A 15,767-nucleotide genomic window follows, 5' to 3' on the forward strand; every position below is an offset into this window, starting at 1 on the left:
GCAAGCACGCTGAGCGAGGGAAAACTTTGGGAGGCATGTATCTGTGCAGCAAGCAGGAGGCAGGCCGCCGAGCAGCAAGGGGCGTGCACTGCTGTAGCAGCTTTTCTGCTCTACGTGCCTTCCCCAGGGAAAGGTGGCGGGCTTCAGTCCCCCCCACGGATGCTGCGGGAACGCGCGCCCGACCCCAGTGCCCCCGCCGCGAAAGACGAGCAAAATCATCCCGGCCGAACTCCATGGTACCATGCACTTCATTTCTTCTCTTAAAAATTAATAAAGGCTGCTCAAAATTCTGTGCTCTTCAAAGCACCCAGCAATGAAGCCAGTTCCCCAGGTCCTAGGGTTGTTTTTTTTTTTTTTTTTTTTTGGCCTCACACTTTGTCCCAGCTGAAAGAAGCCCAGTGCCTCCCCCAAATCATTTGGAGCCCTAGGAGGGACAGCAGCGGGGGGTGGGGGGGAGGATGTGAGCCCCCGCCGCTCAGTCGGGCCCCCGGGGGAGGAGAGGGGGGGCCGTCTCCGGCCAGGGCGGCCCCTCCCCCAAGGTCACCCAACTTTTCCCCGGGCCCGCGGCTCCCGGGGAGGGTCGGGAGGGTCCGGGCGGGGCGCGGCGGGGGCGGGCACCCGCCCCGCATTATTCATTGGCCAGAGCGGGCTGCGGGCGCGAGTGCTGATGTCAGGCGGGCGCGAGTGCGGCGGGCGCAGCGGCGGCGGCCGCCCAGCGAGCCCGGGCTCGGGTGGGGGGGCGCGCGTGGGGGTGGCGGCCAGCATGCTGCTCGGCTGCGGCTCGGCCTCCCACACCCGCGGCGCCCTCGTCCTCGCCAGCAGCGGCGGCGGCGGAGCAGCGAGCGGCGCCCGCGTCTGCAGCGGCGCAGGGTCCGAGCGCGCGGCGCGGCGGCGGCGGCGGCGGTGGGCGCCGGGGCGGGGAGCGGGCGGCGGGGACCCGGCATGGCGCTGCGGCGGGGCGGCGGCGGCGGCGGCGGCGGCGGCGGCGGCGGGGCGCCGGGGCTGCTGCTGCTGCTGAGCGCCGCGTGCCTGATCCCGCCGGGCGCGCAGGTGAGGCGGCTGGCGCGCTGCCCCGCCACTTGCAGCTGTACCAAGGAGTCCATCATCTGCGTGGGCTCTTCCTGGGTGCCCAGGATCGTGCCGGGCGACATCAGCTCCCTGTGAGTGAGTGGGACCCCTCCAGTCCCCGCCCCACCCTGCGCCCGCCGCCGCCGGGGAGTTGCCTCCGGCGCTGGGACAGCGCGACCCCGACCCCGCTTCCCGGCCTCTTTCTCCGCGCTTGGGTGGGGGCGCGCTGTGGGACGTGTGGGTGGAGTCTCGGGCCCAGGGGAGGGTGGAGGGAGCCCGAGACCCAGAGCCTGGGAGCCCAGCCCAGCCCCCTGTGGCAGTGTTTCTTAAAGTGTGGCCCGCGGGCCAGCTGCATCAGACCCACCTGGGGGAGCTCGTGCCAATGCAGATTTCCGGGCCCGCGTTGAATGAAGCAGGGTCTCAGGAGTGGAGCCTTGGCTCCACTTGGAGTCTGCATGTGGCGTCCCAGGTGATTCTGGGGTGCGTTAAAGTTTGAGAGCCTGTGGAGGGGGGTGGGGTGGTTGTGTAGGGGCAGGAATGTGCCCCCGAGCCTGACTGGAGTGAGTGTAAACAGGGGAGCGGTGAGGCCTCACTGTCCCACCTCGCGCCTGGGGCGGTGGTTTACACCGTGGCCTCCTCCCGACCAGTCCACACCGCAGGTCCGGAGGGACCCGAGCAAAGGCATGCAGCCTCAGGAAGTGGGGGCCACCTCATGAGGCCTGGTAGAGGGGAGCACTGCGCTGGGCAGAGCCTAGGGCACCCAGGCCAGTGGCCAAGTGCCGGAAGATTTCTTGCCCTGAGTTCACAAGGGCTTCTTGCCCCCTCTCCCTAGCACACGTTAAGTTGGCCGCTTTTTCAGCGCTGGAGGAATTAACGGGAAGGGCCCCACCTTATTTCTTCACCTGCTAAGTGATGCCTCTAACCTGCCCTCACACAGCCCCACAAGCCCCACAACCAGGTCCCATTGACAGTGGAAGGGGCTGTTGGGCTATATCTTTACCGCTGGGAAAGGTTTCCTGCGGAAAGAACTTCCTCCTTCCAGGCCAAGGTGCTGGGGTGATGCCCACCCAAACACAGAGGCAGGGAGTCCCAGGGGTGAAGTTCTTCATGTCCTTCTTACTACACTCCCCTGCCTCCCACCCCAGGCAAGGTGCGGGGCTGAAGGGATTCCCATTTGCATTTACAGAAACTCTGGAGGGTCTGGCCAGCAGGAACCGAGAGCCTTTTTGATTCCTAATGTTGCTAAGTCGAGTGACAGGGAGGATTCCAGAAATTAGAATTCCCCTTGTTAAATGCTTTAGAACGGCAGCTGCTTAATTGCTCTGCATGTTAACTGAAGTAATGTTGAAATAATGTATTGAGGTCCTGCTGTGGCCAGAAAGGATAGGGGACCTGGTGGCACAAACAGTCAAGCCGCTTGCCCCCGCCTTGACCGTTATATCTGGCAGATGGCATTGCCTCCTACCGCACATTCCAGTTCAGGTGTCTCTTGGGTTTTTCCCCAAGGCTTTCACAGTGCATTTAACCAGAGGTGCTCTGAGTGTCTTTCAGAGATGTGTTCCCAAGGGGAATGCTTAAACCTTCCCCGGAGTTTCCCCGGCCAACGTTAATGCTGTGTCTACACAAACAGAATCCTGGGCAGAGGTGAAGTAATTATCCATTTTCAGCCAGGGCCTCCTGTAGTTCAGAGAAGGAAGGGAGGGGATTGATTTAAACTTGCTGAGATAATGTCTGTGGAAGGAGCTAGACTGATGGTAAAGGCTTCTATTATTCAGACTAGTTTTCGTATTGATCCAGTTCGTTGGAAAGTGGCTTGACTCTTCTCGTTTCTACCCCTGAGAAGCCCCCGCTGGTTGACGATTTTAAGCCTCATTTTTGAGTGGAGGAGTTTGAAATACAGGTGGAGAATATGGCCGGTTGCCCATCCTGCGATCACTTCTGAAAGAGACCTAGGCCTCGTTTTGCTTCTCTTTTGCCCGCAGGAGCCTGGTAAATGGAACGTTTTCCGAAATCAAGGACCGAATGTTTTCCCACCTGCCTTCCCTGCAGCTGCTGTGAGTATGGGATGTTCCCTCTGAAAATGGGGCCCCCGGAGGTATAGACCTGGGAGGAACCATCCCTGCCCCTTTGGTATCAGTCCTTCCTTAAATACCCCCAATAAACTCTCAGTGTTAGCTTCCCCTGTGGTGTCCCCACCTGACTGAATCTCAGGCTCTTTGCTCAGTGTCTCCTTTTGGCCCATGTTTTCCTCCAGGACTTATCATAGATCCCAACACCCGTGTTTGGCAACAGGAGACGTGATGACATTGAATGATGACCCAAATTTCACCTAAATGAAGCGTTTTCCAAACACCTCACTTTAAAAGAAAACCTGCCTTTTACACTCTCGCTATTGGCTCTGGAAATAGAAGTATTTTTCATTGACTGAGGATATAAACTATCAGGCAGCATACTATCCATTTATATGGAAAATGTTATCTGATCATCTGATCAGCCCTACAAAAAGAGTATTTTAGCTCCCCATTTGACAGACGAGAAAATTAAGGCTCAGAGGAGTTAAGTAACTTGTCCAAAATCCCAGCCGCTTTCTAACCCACACTCGTAACTGCTCTGTATCCAGCCACTCTTGGCGAGAGCTCATGTCATGCCTGGCATCCCAGTCCCGTTATTGTTTGCTGATGAAAAGAAATGTCCAAAAAGCAGTTTTCAAAAGCAAGTCAGTGATAGGCAAAGTCATGAGCACATAGCTCGTTCTGTTTATTCTGTTTCTTAAATTTGAGAGGATGTTAAAATTAAGCAACGTATTCCAGAAAACATGTGAGGGATGGATCACTTCTCATCCTAAATCAAGTTAACGTGGATAGTTCTGTTCTTGAAATATTACGGACCTGCTTCTGACCTTGTACTTAACATTTTAAAAGCTGTCACTTCTTGGAAATTGTGGTTCTATTAAAATATACTTTCCATATGCGGGAGACACAATTTCAGGCATTTCACCAAATAGACTCAAGTGGTGACGATATAGATTCTATGAACTTTTACCAAAGAAGCTTACGTGGTGACTAATAGGAAACTATGTGCTGATAAAGAGACTTCTGAAGATTTCTTAAACTTTTTTTTTTTTTTTTATCATTTCTCATGGGAATGTATAATATGGTAGAAAGGAGTTTTAGTTTTTTTCAGTTTTAATTTTTGTGGTCTCAGCTGTGTGACTTTGGTCAAGTCACTTCTCTGGGCACACATTTCTCTGAAAACAGAGTTGGGTTAGGTCCTTTTAGATCTCTGATTCCGTGGTGGCTCGGGCATGGCAAAGCATTGGCTGGCCGTTTAGTTGTGCTGAGCGTTGGCATGTTTTGAGAGAATTTACTGAGACCCACCGGGGGGGGGGGGTGGAGCAGTGGGGTGACCCAAAAATCTAGCCAAAATTGCCTGCCGGCATCTGCGAGTCGGGCTGTGCACCTACGGAGCCAGGCTTGGGCTGCAAAGAGCCCGTTTTTGCCGTGGATCAGAATGTGGCGAAAGAAAACAGAAAGGGGCTTCACTGTGTGGTTCCAGGTATAAATCTCTGCATTGAAATCTGTCCTGTGTTTTCAGGTTGCTGAATTCTAACTCATTTACAGCCATCCGGGATGATGCTTTTGCTGGACTGTTTCATCTCGAATACCTGTAAGTGTTGGGCTTTGTCTGTTTGCTGAGCGTTGGGTACGTCCATCGAATCATTCTATTGCTGTCCGAGCAGGAACAGCATCTCTTAGAGAGCTTAGGGGCGGACAAAATGGAGGACACCCCATTCTCTTTTCAGCCCTGACCTTTTATAGTTTACTTGTGTATAAACATGCTGGGACAGGAGGAGGTTGGAGACAAAGCGGGTGAAAGCAAACAAAGGAGGAAAGATATTCACTCATTCTCTGCTGACATTTAATTTGGCATGGACTAAGCACAATTGGAAATTGCGTTGGATATTTTTACCTCTCATAACTAGGCATGGATTTGCTGATCGGCCAGAAATAAAGCCGAAGGCTTCTGAGGGTTACTTATTTTTAAATAAAGTCTCCCTATATGGGGATATAACTTCACGTTTTGAATTTGGCTATCCTATTTCCCTTTTGCAGTATCTCCCATGAGCTGCTGATGAGAGTCTAATTGCATTTTTTTCTTCTTTAAAAGAAGAGGTTTTGTTTTCTTTTTGGACGTGCAGGTTGTTCCCCCTAGCAGAGAGCTTTGCCCTTGTTGCGATTTTGTTTCCCGGTTTCTTTTCTGATTTGCCTTTCCCCCCTTTCATGTCTTTTCGCCTTTTAAATGCTTCCATCCTTGCCTTTTGTAACTTTGTAATAATATTAGTCCTGCTATCAGATGGGATTTCCTTATTTAGCATTCAGAGGGATTTTTAAAGGCTGGTCTCCGCTTTCTTATCTGAGGTTAACAGGTAGATGTTTGAATTCTAAACGCATCGTGGGTCTGAGAAAACTCTGCTGATTTTATGTCCTTAGGAAAGGTGTCTCTGAAGGAATTCTTTCTCCAGAATACACATGATATGTAAACTTTCATAGCAGCCTGATAGTATACAGAATATGGAAAGCGGGTTATGACTGGAGTGCTAAGCCTAACTACGTTCTGTCAAAGCACTTGAACAGCTGATGGGGGTAGCACATGTAAAGCTATCAGTTTTCTCTTGTGAGCAGTTCATCTTACTGCCAAGGTTACTGAGGGGGAAGTCCGCTTATCAGCCTATACCGAATTCTCGTACTCAAGAGACCCCTGATTTAAAACAAATAAGACATCAAATAAAGGTCAGTATAAGAATCAAGAACTATTTTACCAACTAATGGCATCGTGTTGCAAAGCCTCTCCCTTGGACCATCTCATCAAAGACCCTCTTACATTTGATGTAATGGGATGCCATAAACTGAAATTTAGTTCTCTGTGGTCCTAGGGAATAGTCACAGTGCATTCGCTTTATGTATTTCCCATGAAGACTTCAAAGCACAGTCAGGGTTATTATTGCAAGGACCTGTGTGCAAGCCCTAAGCCATTTTAGCACAGAGCAAGAAGTTTGGCCCATCCTCAACTTCATTATGTTTCCTATTTCCTAGTGGCTTAGAGATCTTGAGAGAATTCCTGCCTTGTTACCCATTTGTTCAGAGATTAGGCTGTATGGGACATGCTGAACTCGAGTTTGCCTGAAGCCGAGCTTACTGGAATTCTCCCCCAGCAAAGATTTTAACGCAGAGACGTAAAACAATGGGCTCCCCTCAAGAGACAACGATATTAACAAGAGTGTTAATAGCCAGGCGCTGTAAACTCTAAGAGGGTTTGAGTGGGGAGAATGTCTGGAAGCTTTCCAGCCTTGCAGAGATGGAAGAATTTCTTGCCTTTGTATTGGGCTTTTTTCTCATCTTTCCCCCCAAGATGTCTCCCCCCACCCCCCAGCCGTGTTGCCAACTCTGAATGTGAGGACTTCCATACTGCTTCTGGAACGAGCGTAGGACACACACTTGTGTGGACGCATTCTTGCACACAAACCTGGCTCCCACTTGGAATCTGGTGTAGCTGACCTAATCCTTCAGAGAAGGATTGCTTTATTTATTTATTTATTTATTTATTTATTTATTTATTTATAAAACATGAATGTTTTATTTACTTTTATTTATTTATTTGTGTTTTTCAGAGATGAATGTTTTAAATTCATGAGTGCTTTTAGAATTTGTTTTGGGGGCAGCTGGGTGGCGCAGTCAGTTAAGCATCCGACTTCGGCTCAGGTCACACGCTCTCTTGGTTCACGAGTTCGAGCCCCACGTCCAGCTCTGTGCTGCTAGCCTGGAGCCTGCTTCAGATTCTGTGTCTCCCTCTCTCTCTCTGCCCCTCCCCCCTCTCCACTCACACATTCTTTCTCACTCTAGAATAAATAAACATTAAAAAAATAATAAAAGTGAACGTACTCCACTTAAAAAAGAATTCATTTTGAATATCGTTTAGAGAGATTAAGTGGAGAAAATTTGGTGGAATGATACTGCTGTTCTCTTTAGGTTCATTGAAGGGAACAAGATAGAAACCATTTCAAGAAATGCCTTTCGTGGCCTTCGTGACCTGACTCACCTGTAAGTCCTATGAAACGTGTTGCGAGATGCTTGTTCTTTCTTGACTGCTTTGTCCATATTGTAACATTCTCTCAAGGAAACTAAGTTCCAGGTTGCCCGAAGTGTTTTGTATTGTTGATCAGACAGCAGGCCAGTGTGGTTACTCATGCACTCAGCTTAATTATCTTTTCCGTTACCCTGAATTGCCGTTATGGGCCACATGACAGCATGTGAAACGAGGAGCCGCGAGGGCCCTCTGTCCAGTGATGAAGAAGGTAGGAAGGGCATTATCACGTATAACACACCTGCTGTGTGCCTGCGTGCCTAGTGAGCCTTCTCTTCGTTATCTTTGTGAATCTCCATTTTACAGATTTGGGAACTGAGGCTTCAGTTAACTCATTGAAGAATGTTGAATGCAGGATCAAAATTTGGATGAAATGGAATAGAGACGTTTTTGTGGTTCCTCTAATTTGAATGCAAATAGCTTTTTCTTTTATGTTGGATTAATCTGCAGCTTAAGCTAAGCTCTCTGGCTTCTTTAATAGCTTTCTGGAGGAAAAAAAGTTAAACACAAATTGATTTGAATTGCTATATCAGAATGAGGCAAGTACACATACTTGGCATATTTAGAAAACTGGAAAAAAATTGCAGCTGTGTTCATGAAAATGTAAAAATAGTCATTTTCTTGGTAAGAACCATTTATTAGCCAGGAATCAGGTCCTGTGTGCATGATAGATACTTTGTGATTGAGTCAGATAACATGTCTCATCTCTGTGATAAAAAGAAAATTGGGAGAATAGGAAGATTCTGAATAGGGGTGTTGGGCAGGGGTGATAGTGCCTTCAGCAGGTGCAACCCTGACTGAAACACATCGAAAGAGATAATCATTTACATCAAGCCCTGATACAGGCAAAGGTGTCAGTCAGCAGGCTCGACGAGCACTTGATTCTGGAATCCTACCAAGCAGAAGCCCTGTCTGAGTTAAATAAACCTCCTAAAGTAAGCAGATAAGGGAGGAGTACGGGAGGTCCAAACGTCTGGATCGGCACCACCGATCCTGGAGAGTGTCAGCCTCATGTTGTCATTATTGCCCCAGGTTTTCCTTCTTTCTGTAAAAGCCTCATTTTGTTGTTGTTGTTGTTGCTGTTGTTTTGTTTTGTTTTGTTTTCAGATGGAACCCAGACACCGAATCCCCACATTCCTGTAGAGGTTAAGGTCATGGATTTGGAGTCACATAGACTTGGGTCCAAATCTCAAGGCCACCATTTATTAACGTTGCCTAGCCTTTGTGGACCACAGTTTCTTCATCCTGGAGGTGGGGGTGATTATACTGACCCCACGGGATTGCTGCATAGAGTGGGTTAATGCTCGCTTGCAAAGCATCCAGCCCATTAGCCATAGTAAATGCGCAAGGTGTGCTTGGAGCTGCCGTCATTATCATGGTCAACAGCAACAGCACAGCCCCCCTCCACTCATTAAGAAGTCTCCATTTTCTCCATGGACTGCTGAGTACCCTTGGCAGTTTGAGTGGCCAGACAGGGTCTGCTAAGAAGACAGCTGTGGGTGTCTGGAGAGGAACAGCTGTGACCACATTGATCTGGTTCCCAGAAGTCAGGAATGAGAGGCTTTGCTTTCGAGCAGAAGCTCTGGCCAGATCATGAACGAAGCAAAAAGCCACGTGACTGAGTTAACCCAGGTGTCAGCTTTCCTTTGACCCATTGACTACGGGTCCTTGGTCTGAAAACAGGCGTGACCATGCAGCAATTGTGCACGTGTATTTGCAGACCTTGGCACAGGTTTGCTCAGAGATGCACGGACTTCTATGCGGGTAGATGGGTGTACATGCTGCGTGTGTACATAACTGTGTGCACGCACTGGTTATTTATGCACGCAACCACATGTGTATATAATGTGTGCATGTGTGTTGAGAGGCACCTTCTATTCTGTGTGACGAAGAGCCCTTTGCTTGGGTCCGGCGTACTTCTGATGGATTCAGGTGCCCGTCCCAGTGCATGCTGCCATTCTACAGTCAAGCCTATGGAGCCTGGCACTCCCCAGCTCTCCAACCTCACGTCCTTAAATGTCCTCAGAACACTGATCTCTCCGTGGACCCCGGTGTGCACCCAACCCATCCCATTCCTGGGCTTTTGCTCACATCCTGTCCATTGCCTAGGATGTTGTATTTTCTACCTTAGACCTCCTGTAATCTGCTCTTCCTTCAAAATCCAGATTAAGTTCTCTCTCCCCCATGGAGCCGTTCTTGATCTCCCCTCTGTAACCTCCCTCTTGGTTGCACACACCCAACCCTGTAAGTAGCCTTGGCCGTACTGGTTGGTACTGTTTCGTGATGTCAGTTTTATCTCCCCAGCTGCATTGAAAGCTCCCTGAGGACAGGGCCCACGCAGCTCTTTCATTAGCCCTGCTCTTCCCCCAGCGTCTAGTACAGGGCTGAAAGCTAGCAGCACATCCCGTGTGATTCCCTGGTTGATCAACGGGTTCCTTACTGAGCTGGATTTTCCACGTATACTCTGCTTCTGGGCAAGTCAGGTGACTTGTAAAGCTGACTCCGTAGGTTGGAGACGTAGGTAGGAGTTAAAGCATTTAATACATTGTTGAAAGAATGGACCAGTCCTCCCACCTGCCCCCAGTTTTTGTCAACTTCTAAGCAAGGAGGTTTGCACACCGCTTCTCCAAAACTCACTCCTATGCTCAAGGAAGTCACTAGATGGAATTTGCTTAAGTATCTGGTTTGTATCTTTTTATGAGTTTTTCCAGCACCTACAGACTCACATTCTTGTTCTCAAGAAACATAGATCAGGTTTCAAAGCATTGAAGAAGCAGTACCAATCTGTAACTAAGATCTAGGACATTTATTTTCCAGCAGTCCTGCAAAGCCCAGGGGACAGGTTGCTGTTAAGTAGTTTCAGAAATGAAGTAAGTGCCATAAATTTGTAGGCAAAATGAAATGGAAAGGGAGATGGTATGCACTTAGTGTGAGTGGAGTGGACAGTCCATCTAAATAATTTGGCTTTCTGAAATTGAATGCTTGGAAAGGTTGCTAAACATTCTACATTTTTGGGCTCCGAACTTGCCATATATTCTTATCACTTGGGTACAGTACATTTCAATTAGCTAAAAATGTCTAGCTAAATAATTCACCTTTAATTAGCTAAAAGAATTTTTGGGGCTTTCCAGAAAAAGTGACCATCAGCCAGTAAAAAAGCAAAACAAGCACCTTTTTTTTTTTTTTTTAATTTCAGAAAGCTACTGCCCGACAATGATTACCTATTCAGCCTATTTTCCAACATCTTTAGAAATGTACCCCTAAATCATTTAGGAAAGAAAAGTAAAATAATACACGAAATTGCATTTTAATCCATTTGTGGTTACGTAGGCAGGAAGGGACATAATTGTGAAATGTTCAGGTTTCCCCATATTCTCTTGGTATATTGCAGCAAGAATGTTTGGGTTACACATGGGCTCGAAGCTTTCTCTGCGAGCCGCTGGGTCACTGTGATGCACACAAGGCTAATTTCATATATATGTTTTAAAGGGGTTGGTGCTGAATCGCGTACGTGTTTATCATTTATATGTCTTGCTGTTCGCACTCACGTGAATAAAAGAAAACAAAAGTAGGCATCAGTCTCTTGGCTGACTCACGTTAGAGCACGATGCCCTGGGGAGAAGCGCAGGCTCGGTGTACATCTTTTCAACACCCAGCATCTTTCTACGTCAACAGCCCAGCACCACGGACATTCATCTTCAGCAGGATGATGACAGGGCACTGCATGATCCTGAATCATCAGAAAAAGCGTTGATGGTAGTCGTTCTTCCTGGAGATGAGGAACAGACTAGGACATTTTAGATCTTCAAAACTAAGAGCAATGCAAAATGCTTTCTGGTCAACCTTCGCTAATGAGAAAAGAAACCGATCACAATCGGTTGCTCCCTAAACACTGTAGTCCATTGAAATTTTATATTATCATGGGGTTAGAGCTGAGAGTCTTTGTGCAAAAGAGTATTTACTGAATCCTTTCTTAGACTCACAAGTAATAGAATTTGCGTAGATGGACTGCAAGGAAACTTCTTGGACAAGACTGTACATCTTTTCTTTGATCGTTCTCACCTCAGTGCTTCATTCATTCATTCATTCATTCACTCACTCAGTAAAGGCTTCCTGAGTACCTACTATGTGCCAGGCACTGCTTGGATGCTGTGATACAGATGTGGACAAACACAATCTCTGCCCTTGTGTTGCTTATGTCTGGGGAGAATACACAGCCAATAAACAGAGAATTAAAATACGTGGTACGCGAAGCGACAGTCGTGCGGTGAAGGTCAACCGAGCAGGGAAGGGAGCTGGTAGAGGTCAGGGAAGTGGTGATCAGTGAGGACAGACCTAAAAGAGATGATGGCGTGATCTGTGTGGGTACCCACAGGAAGATCGTTCAGGCAGATGAATCACAAGTTCAAGGGCCTCAGGGTGGGAGAGTGCCTTATCCATTTGAATAGCAAGGGGGCCAGCGTGGGTGTTCCGAGTAGTCAGAGATCCAGTCTCATAGTTAAGTGGGAGTGCGGGTAACTATAGACGATAGTCTTGCATGACATCAAAGGGACTTTGGCTTTTATTCTGAGAAATATAAGATGCCATCCAACGTTTAACAAATGTATATAAAGAGCTTCTTTTAAAAACAAAGCAAAAAGTACATTGTACTCCAGCATCTATCATGCTGTCTTTGTGTCACAAAACTTCTTGATCTCAGTATCAATGAGCAAAGCCAGAAATTGAGCCATGTTGTGCTGAAGAGGTTTAGAGAGAGCTCTGTTTTAAAGCATTAGCTTTGTTTAAGGGGCTTTGGAGTGACAGGGCCTGAGGATAATAACCACATTAACATATGATTTTCTTATTCTAGTTCTCTGGCCAATAACCATATAAAAGCACTCCCAAGGGATGTCTTCAGTGATTTAGACTCTCTGATTGAACTGTAAGTAAGGAAAATGCTTGTGTCCAAGTTAATCACGTGTCATTGTGTCCAAGTTAATCATGTCTTTAATGCCCCCTCTCCCCCTCACTGCATTTCTTTTATGTTGCAGTCAGAAATTCGTGACAGGGGCACCCAGGTGGCTCCATCATTTGACTCTTCATAGAGGCTCACGTCCTGCATGTGGTCGTGAGCTCAAGCTCCTGAAAGGAGCGTGGAGTCCGCTTGGGATTCTCTCTTCCTCTGTCTCTCTGTCCCTCCCCCATGCATTTTCCCTCTGTCTCTGTCTCTGTCTCCCTCTCAAAATAAATAAACATTTAAAAAAAAGAAATCAGTGACAAAGAGTGCATGGTGGGAAACAATATATAGTTGCTATCGTGTTAGGTCTTGCCATGTTGGAATACACTTAGTAGCGTTAGGTCAATGGCAAATTAAGCTCGCCGGGTGTGAGGTTTCCTTTTTCAAGGTAGCGTATCCCTCTGCTGTATCTTCTAGTGTTTGGCACTTCTTACCGGACATTGTTCCACAAGATCTTAATGTTTCGATTGTGTTCGTGAACGCTACCTTCCTGTAATGTCCTGGCTTTGTGAGAATCTGCATCTGTGGGGGGAGGGGGGAACGTTCTTCTGTCTACCCTCCCCCATTTCCAGCCTGGCATGGTGACCGTTTCAGGAGAGTTTGGAGAAATAGTGGTATGTCAGCTCCGAGAGCTCTCTGTAAGCTACAGTTAAAATCATGGGCACTGAAGATCATTAAGTAAAGTCAGTGATGCGCACAAGAAATAGGATGCATTAAATACAACATTCTTTTAATTTCTCTTTTTTTTGGGGGGGGTATGAAATAGATCAGGATGTTAAATCATCGTATTCCTGCTGAAGCATTTCAGGCATGTCCATTTCTCCAGGTATGTGTTTGTGTTTTGTTTTGGTTTTTAGAGACTTAAGGGGCAATAAATTTGAATGTGACTGCAAAGCCAAGTGGTTGTATCTATGGTTGAAGATGACGAATTCCACAGTGTCTGACGTCCTGTGCATCGGTCCCCCTGAATATCAGGAAAAAACGCTAAATGATGTGCCGAGCTTCGACTATGAATGCACAACCACAGGTATTCAGAACCGCTCTCGTGAAAGACTCTTACTGAGAGGACTCCCTTTGTGTTTTGTTTCTGTCATCCACAGGAACCAGAGAAAAGTGGGTGTAAACGTTTTCTATCCAAATTATTTTAGGTGACATTTAAGTGTTCTAAAAGAAATGAACTGATGTGGTCAGGAAAACATCTCAACAGTTCAGGAGGATTTTTTGTTAAGAGCCCTGGCTTGAATTGTGATTCTTTACAAAATTCAAATTTCTCTGAAGGTTTTTTTTTTTTTTTTAAGGGCCAAAGTATGAACTGGCAAGTTGGGCATAAGAACATTTGCAAATGAGGTTTCACGGAAAGTCCGTGCAGAGAGGGCCACATTCCTGCTGTCTTGATTGACTGTTTTCACTGTTCCCTTGATTGAATAATAGGAAGTTTACTGAACGTGCAGCTAATAAATATGAGACTTTAAAGTCCATACATTGCTTTCGTAGTTCCCTGTAAAAAAGAGGTAACTGGCTGAGTTATAACCAATGGCAAAATGGAAATAGAAGTGAACAAGTAGTTATCTAAAGAAAAAACCCACATTGAGGAAAAATGTAAAGGAAGTTTGATTTTGCATTTTTCCAGGACCTGCCTCGGGGTTTCCATTTATACATTTTACAGGTTATGAGATAAAATTAAAATACTAACTGCCTCCAGTGTCACACCTTGTAGAGAGCAGGTGAGTGCCTCCGTATGAAAGGCTTAGGTGGAGTTTTCTCCAGCTTCTGAAGCCAGATTATAAAGGAAAACAGATCAATCCACAGTATGAAACCTGCTTACCAAACTTATAAAAATAAACATTTAGGCTGAGAGTTGATATCTACAAAGCCTCGAGGCATGTCAGTGGGAACAGCAGGAATGAGAACTCAGAAAATAGTTACAGAAACTCAGAGGCAAAAAAAAAACCTCCAAGAACAAAATGTGACATTTAGGCCAGCCCTACTGCTGCCCTCCAAACAAATAAACAAACAAGAACTCATAAAGTAAAAACTGTTTCCAGATATCTCTGTAAATAAGGAACTTTACAAGTTCACGTGTTTTTGAAAGAAAACCGCAAGTCTTGTGGGATGCCCTTGTCTTCCGTCGTTGAACAGGAGCCTATTCAGCTGTGTAATTGGCAGGTGCCCTTTGCCAGCTGAGGCCACTAGCAGGTTATTTATTATATCGTAGAGCAGTGCAATAAATCAGAGGTCATAGTCAATGACATTTGCACCAAAAGGTGGCATCCAAGGCCATTTGGTGTGAAATGCCAAACTACAGCTCACCGGGGCTCCTTTTCGCCTCTTCTCCAGTTTTTCTGGTGAGTTCTCTGAACCCCCAGGTGAAGTGAGCAGCTTTCCCATTGTTCTCTTCACACCTGCCTGAAAACTCTGCCAGTCTCTGGGAGGAATGACATGGGTATCGAGGATCTGGGGACAGGGAATAATTTATATGAGAAAACATCATTTCTGACCTTAGAGCCTTGGGGACGGTTATGGAAATGATCTGGGCTCTGAGAATTGTCATAGGAATAGACGGGGCTTGGAACCAAGGTATCCAGGTCTGGGAACCGGTCCTAAACCCAGAACCCATGACGCAGCATGAGCCCCCTAACACATTTTAGGGCATCCTCTCTCATATATATATTTGCCTTTGCTAAAAAGCTTCCTACTAAGATTTAGATAGTCGGCAGTCCTCCCTGGTAACAGGGAAGTGATGATTCTATCTTTGCTACTGTCTTATCCCTTTGAGACTCATGAACAAATTAGCTTTTGCTCATAGTTTTCTCCATCAAGAAAAAATGGCGGAACCAAGTTGTGTCCACCCCCAGGGATAGTCCCTGCCTTGTGCCTTGTAAGAACTAAGTCAGTACATTCTGAGGGGTTTTCTTTTGTTTTGTTTGGGGTTTCTTTGGTTCCTATCTCCTGCTCATATCAAGGCTCATTCTTTGGTGCTTTATTCAAGGCTGGAGGGGAAATGTGCAAGGATGATGGCAGATGGAAAGCCAAATCTGAGAGTCCTGGTACTATTATGGCATCCTCACTGCATTTTAGGGAGGAAGCACATCGTCTGAGGGCATTCCTTTTTCTCTTAGCTCAGATTTTCAGGAAAGGAGTAAATTCTTCAGGTGGAGGAAGGAGAGGAAGATACTGTTACCATTGTGTTCTGGCACCTGGGTGTAATGAACATGGCAGAACCACTGCCGGACTGTTTCAGCTTCTAGATTAATCACAGTCTTTCCATAACCCTCTGCTTCAAGTCTATTTTTAACCGCCTCAAAAATCCCTGTTACCTATTCATGATTCCCCATGTTAGGAGGATAATTCACTAAATTCCTTGGAGTGAATTTTGCATCCTAATTGTCCTGTTAGCTTCCCTATTTCTGGGCTGATGAAAAGCAAAGAGAAATAATGCATTAATGTGCAGTTTCTCTCCCAATAGGATCAGCATCATGTATAATTTATTTTCTGCAAGGGCTATAAATAGCTATGTAAAAATCTGTTGATTCCAGTGGGAGCAAGGCCTAAATTGTGAGAA

General features: G+C 46.7%; 1 protein-coding gene across 1 annotated transcript in view; it reads left to right on the forward strand.

Moving 5' to 3' along the window:
* Positions 1–942: 942 nt before the first annotated feature.
* LGI2 (leucine rich repeat LGI family member 2) overlaps positions 943–15,767 on the forward strand; it is a 29,446-nt gene continuing 14,621 nt past the window's right edge. The window contains exons 1-6 of the mRNA XM_030314104.1: positions 943–1,160; positions 3,051–3,122; positions 4,663–4,734; positions 7,095–7,166; positions 12,059–12,130; positions 13,063–13,232. Coding sequence (XP_030169964.1) covers positions 943–1,160; positions 3,051–3,122; positions 4,663–4,734; positions 7,095–7,166; positions 12,059–12,130; positions 13,063–13,232 — 676 coding nt within the window. The remainder of the gene's footprint in view (positions 1,161–3,050; positions 3,123–4,662; positions 4,735–7,094; positions 7,167–12,058; positions 12,131–13,062; positions 13,233–15,767) is intronic.

The sequence above is a fragment of the Lynx canadensis genome, chromosome B1, assembly GCF_007474595.2.
Source record: "Lynx canadensis isolate LIC74 chromosome B1, mLynCan4.pri.v2, whole genome shotgun sequence".
Taxonomy (NCBI): domain Eukaryota; kingdom Metazoa; phylum Chordata; class Mammalia; order Carnivora; family Felidae; genus Lynx; species Lynx canadensis.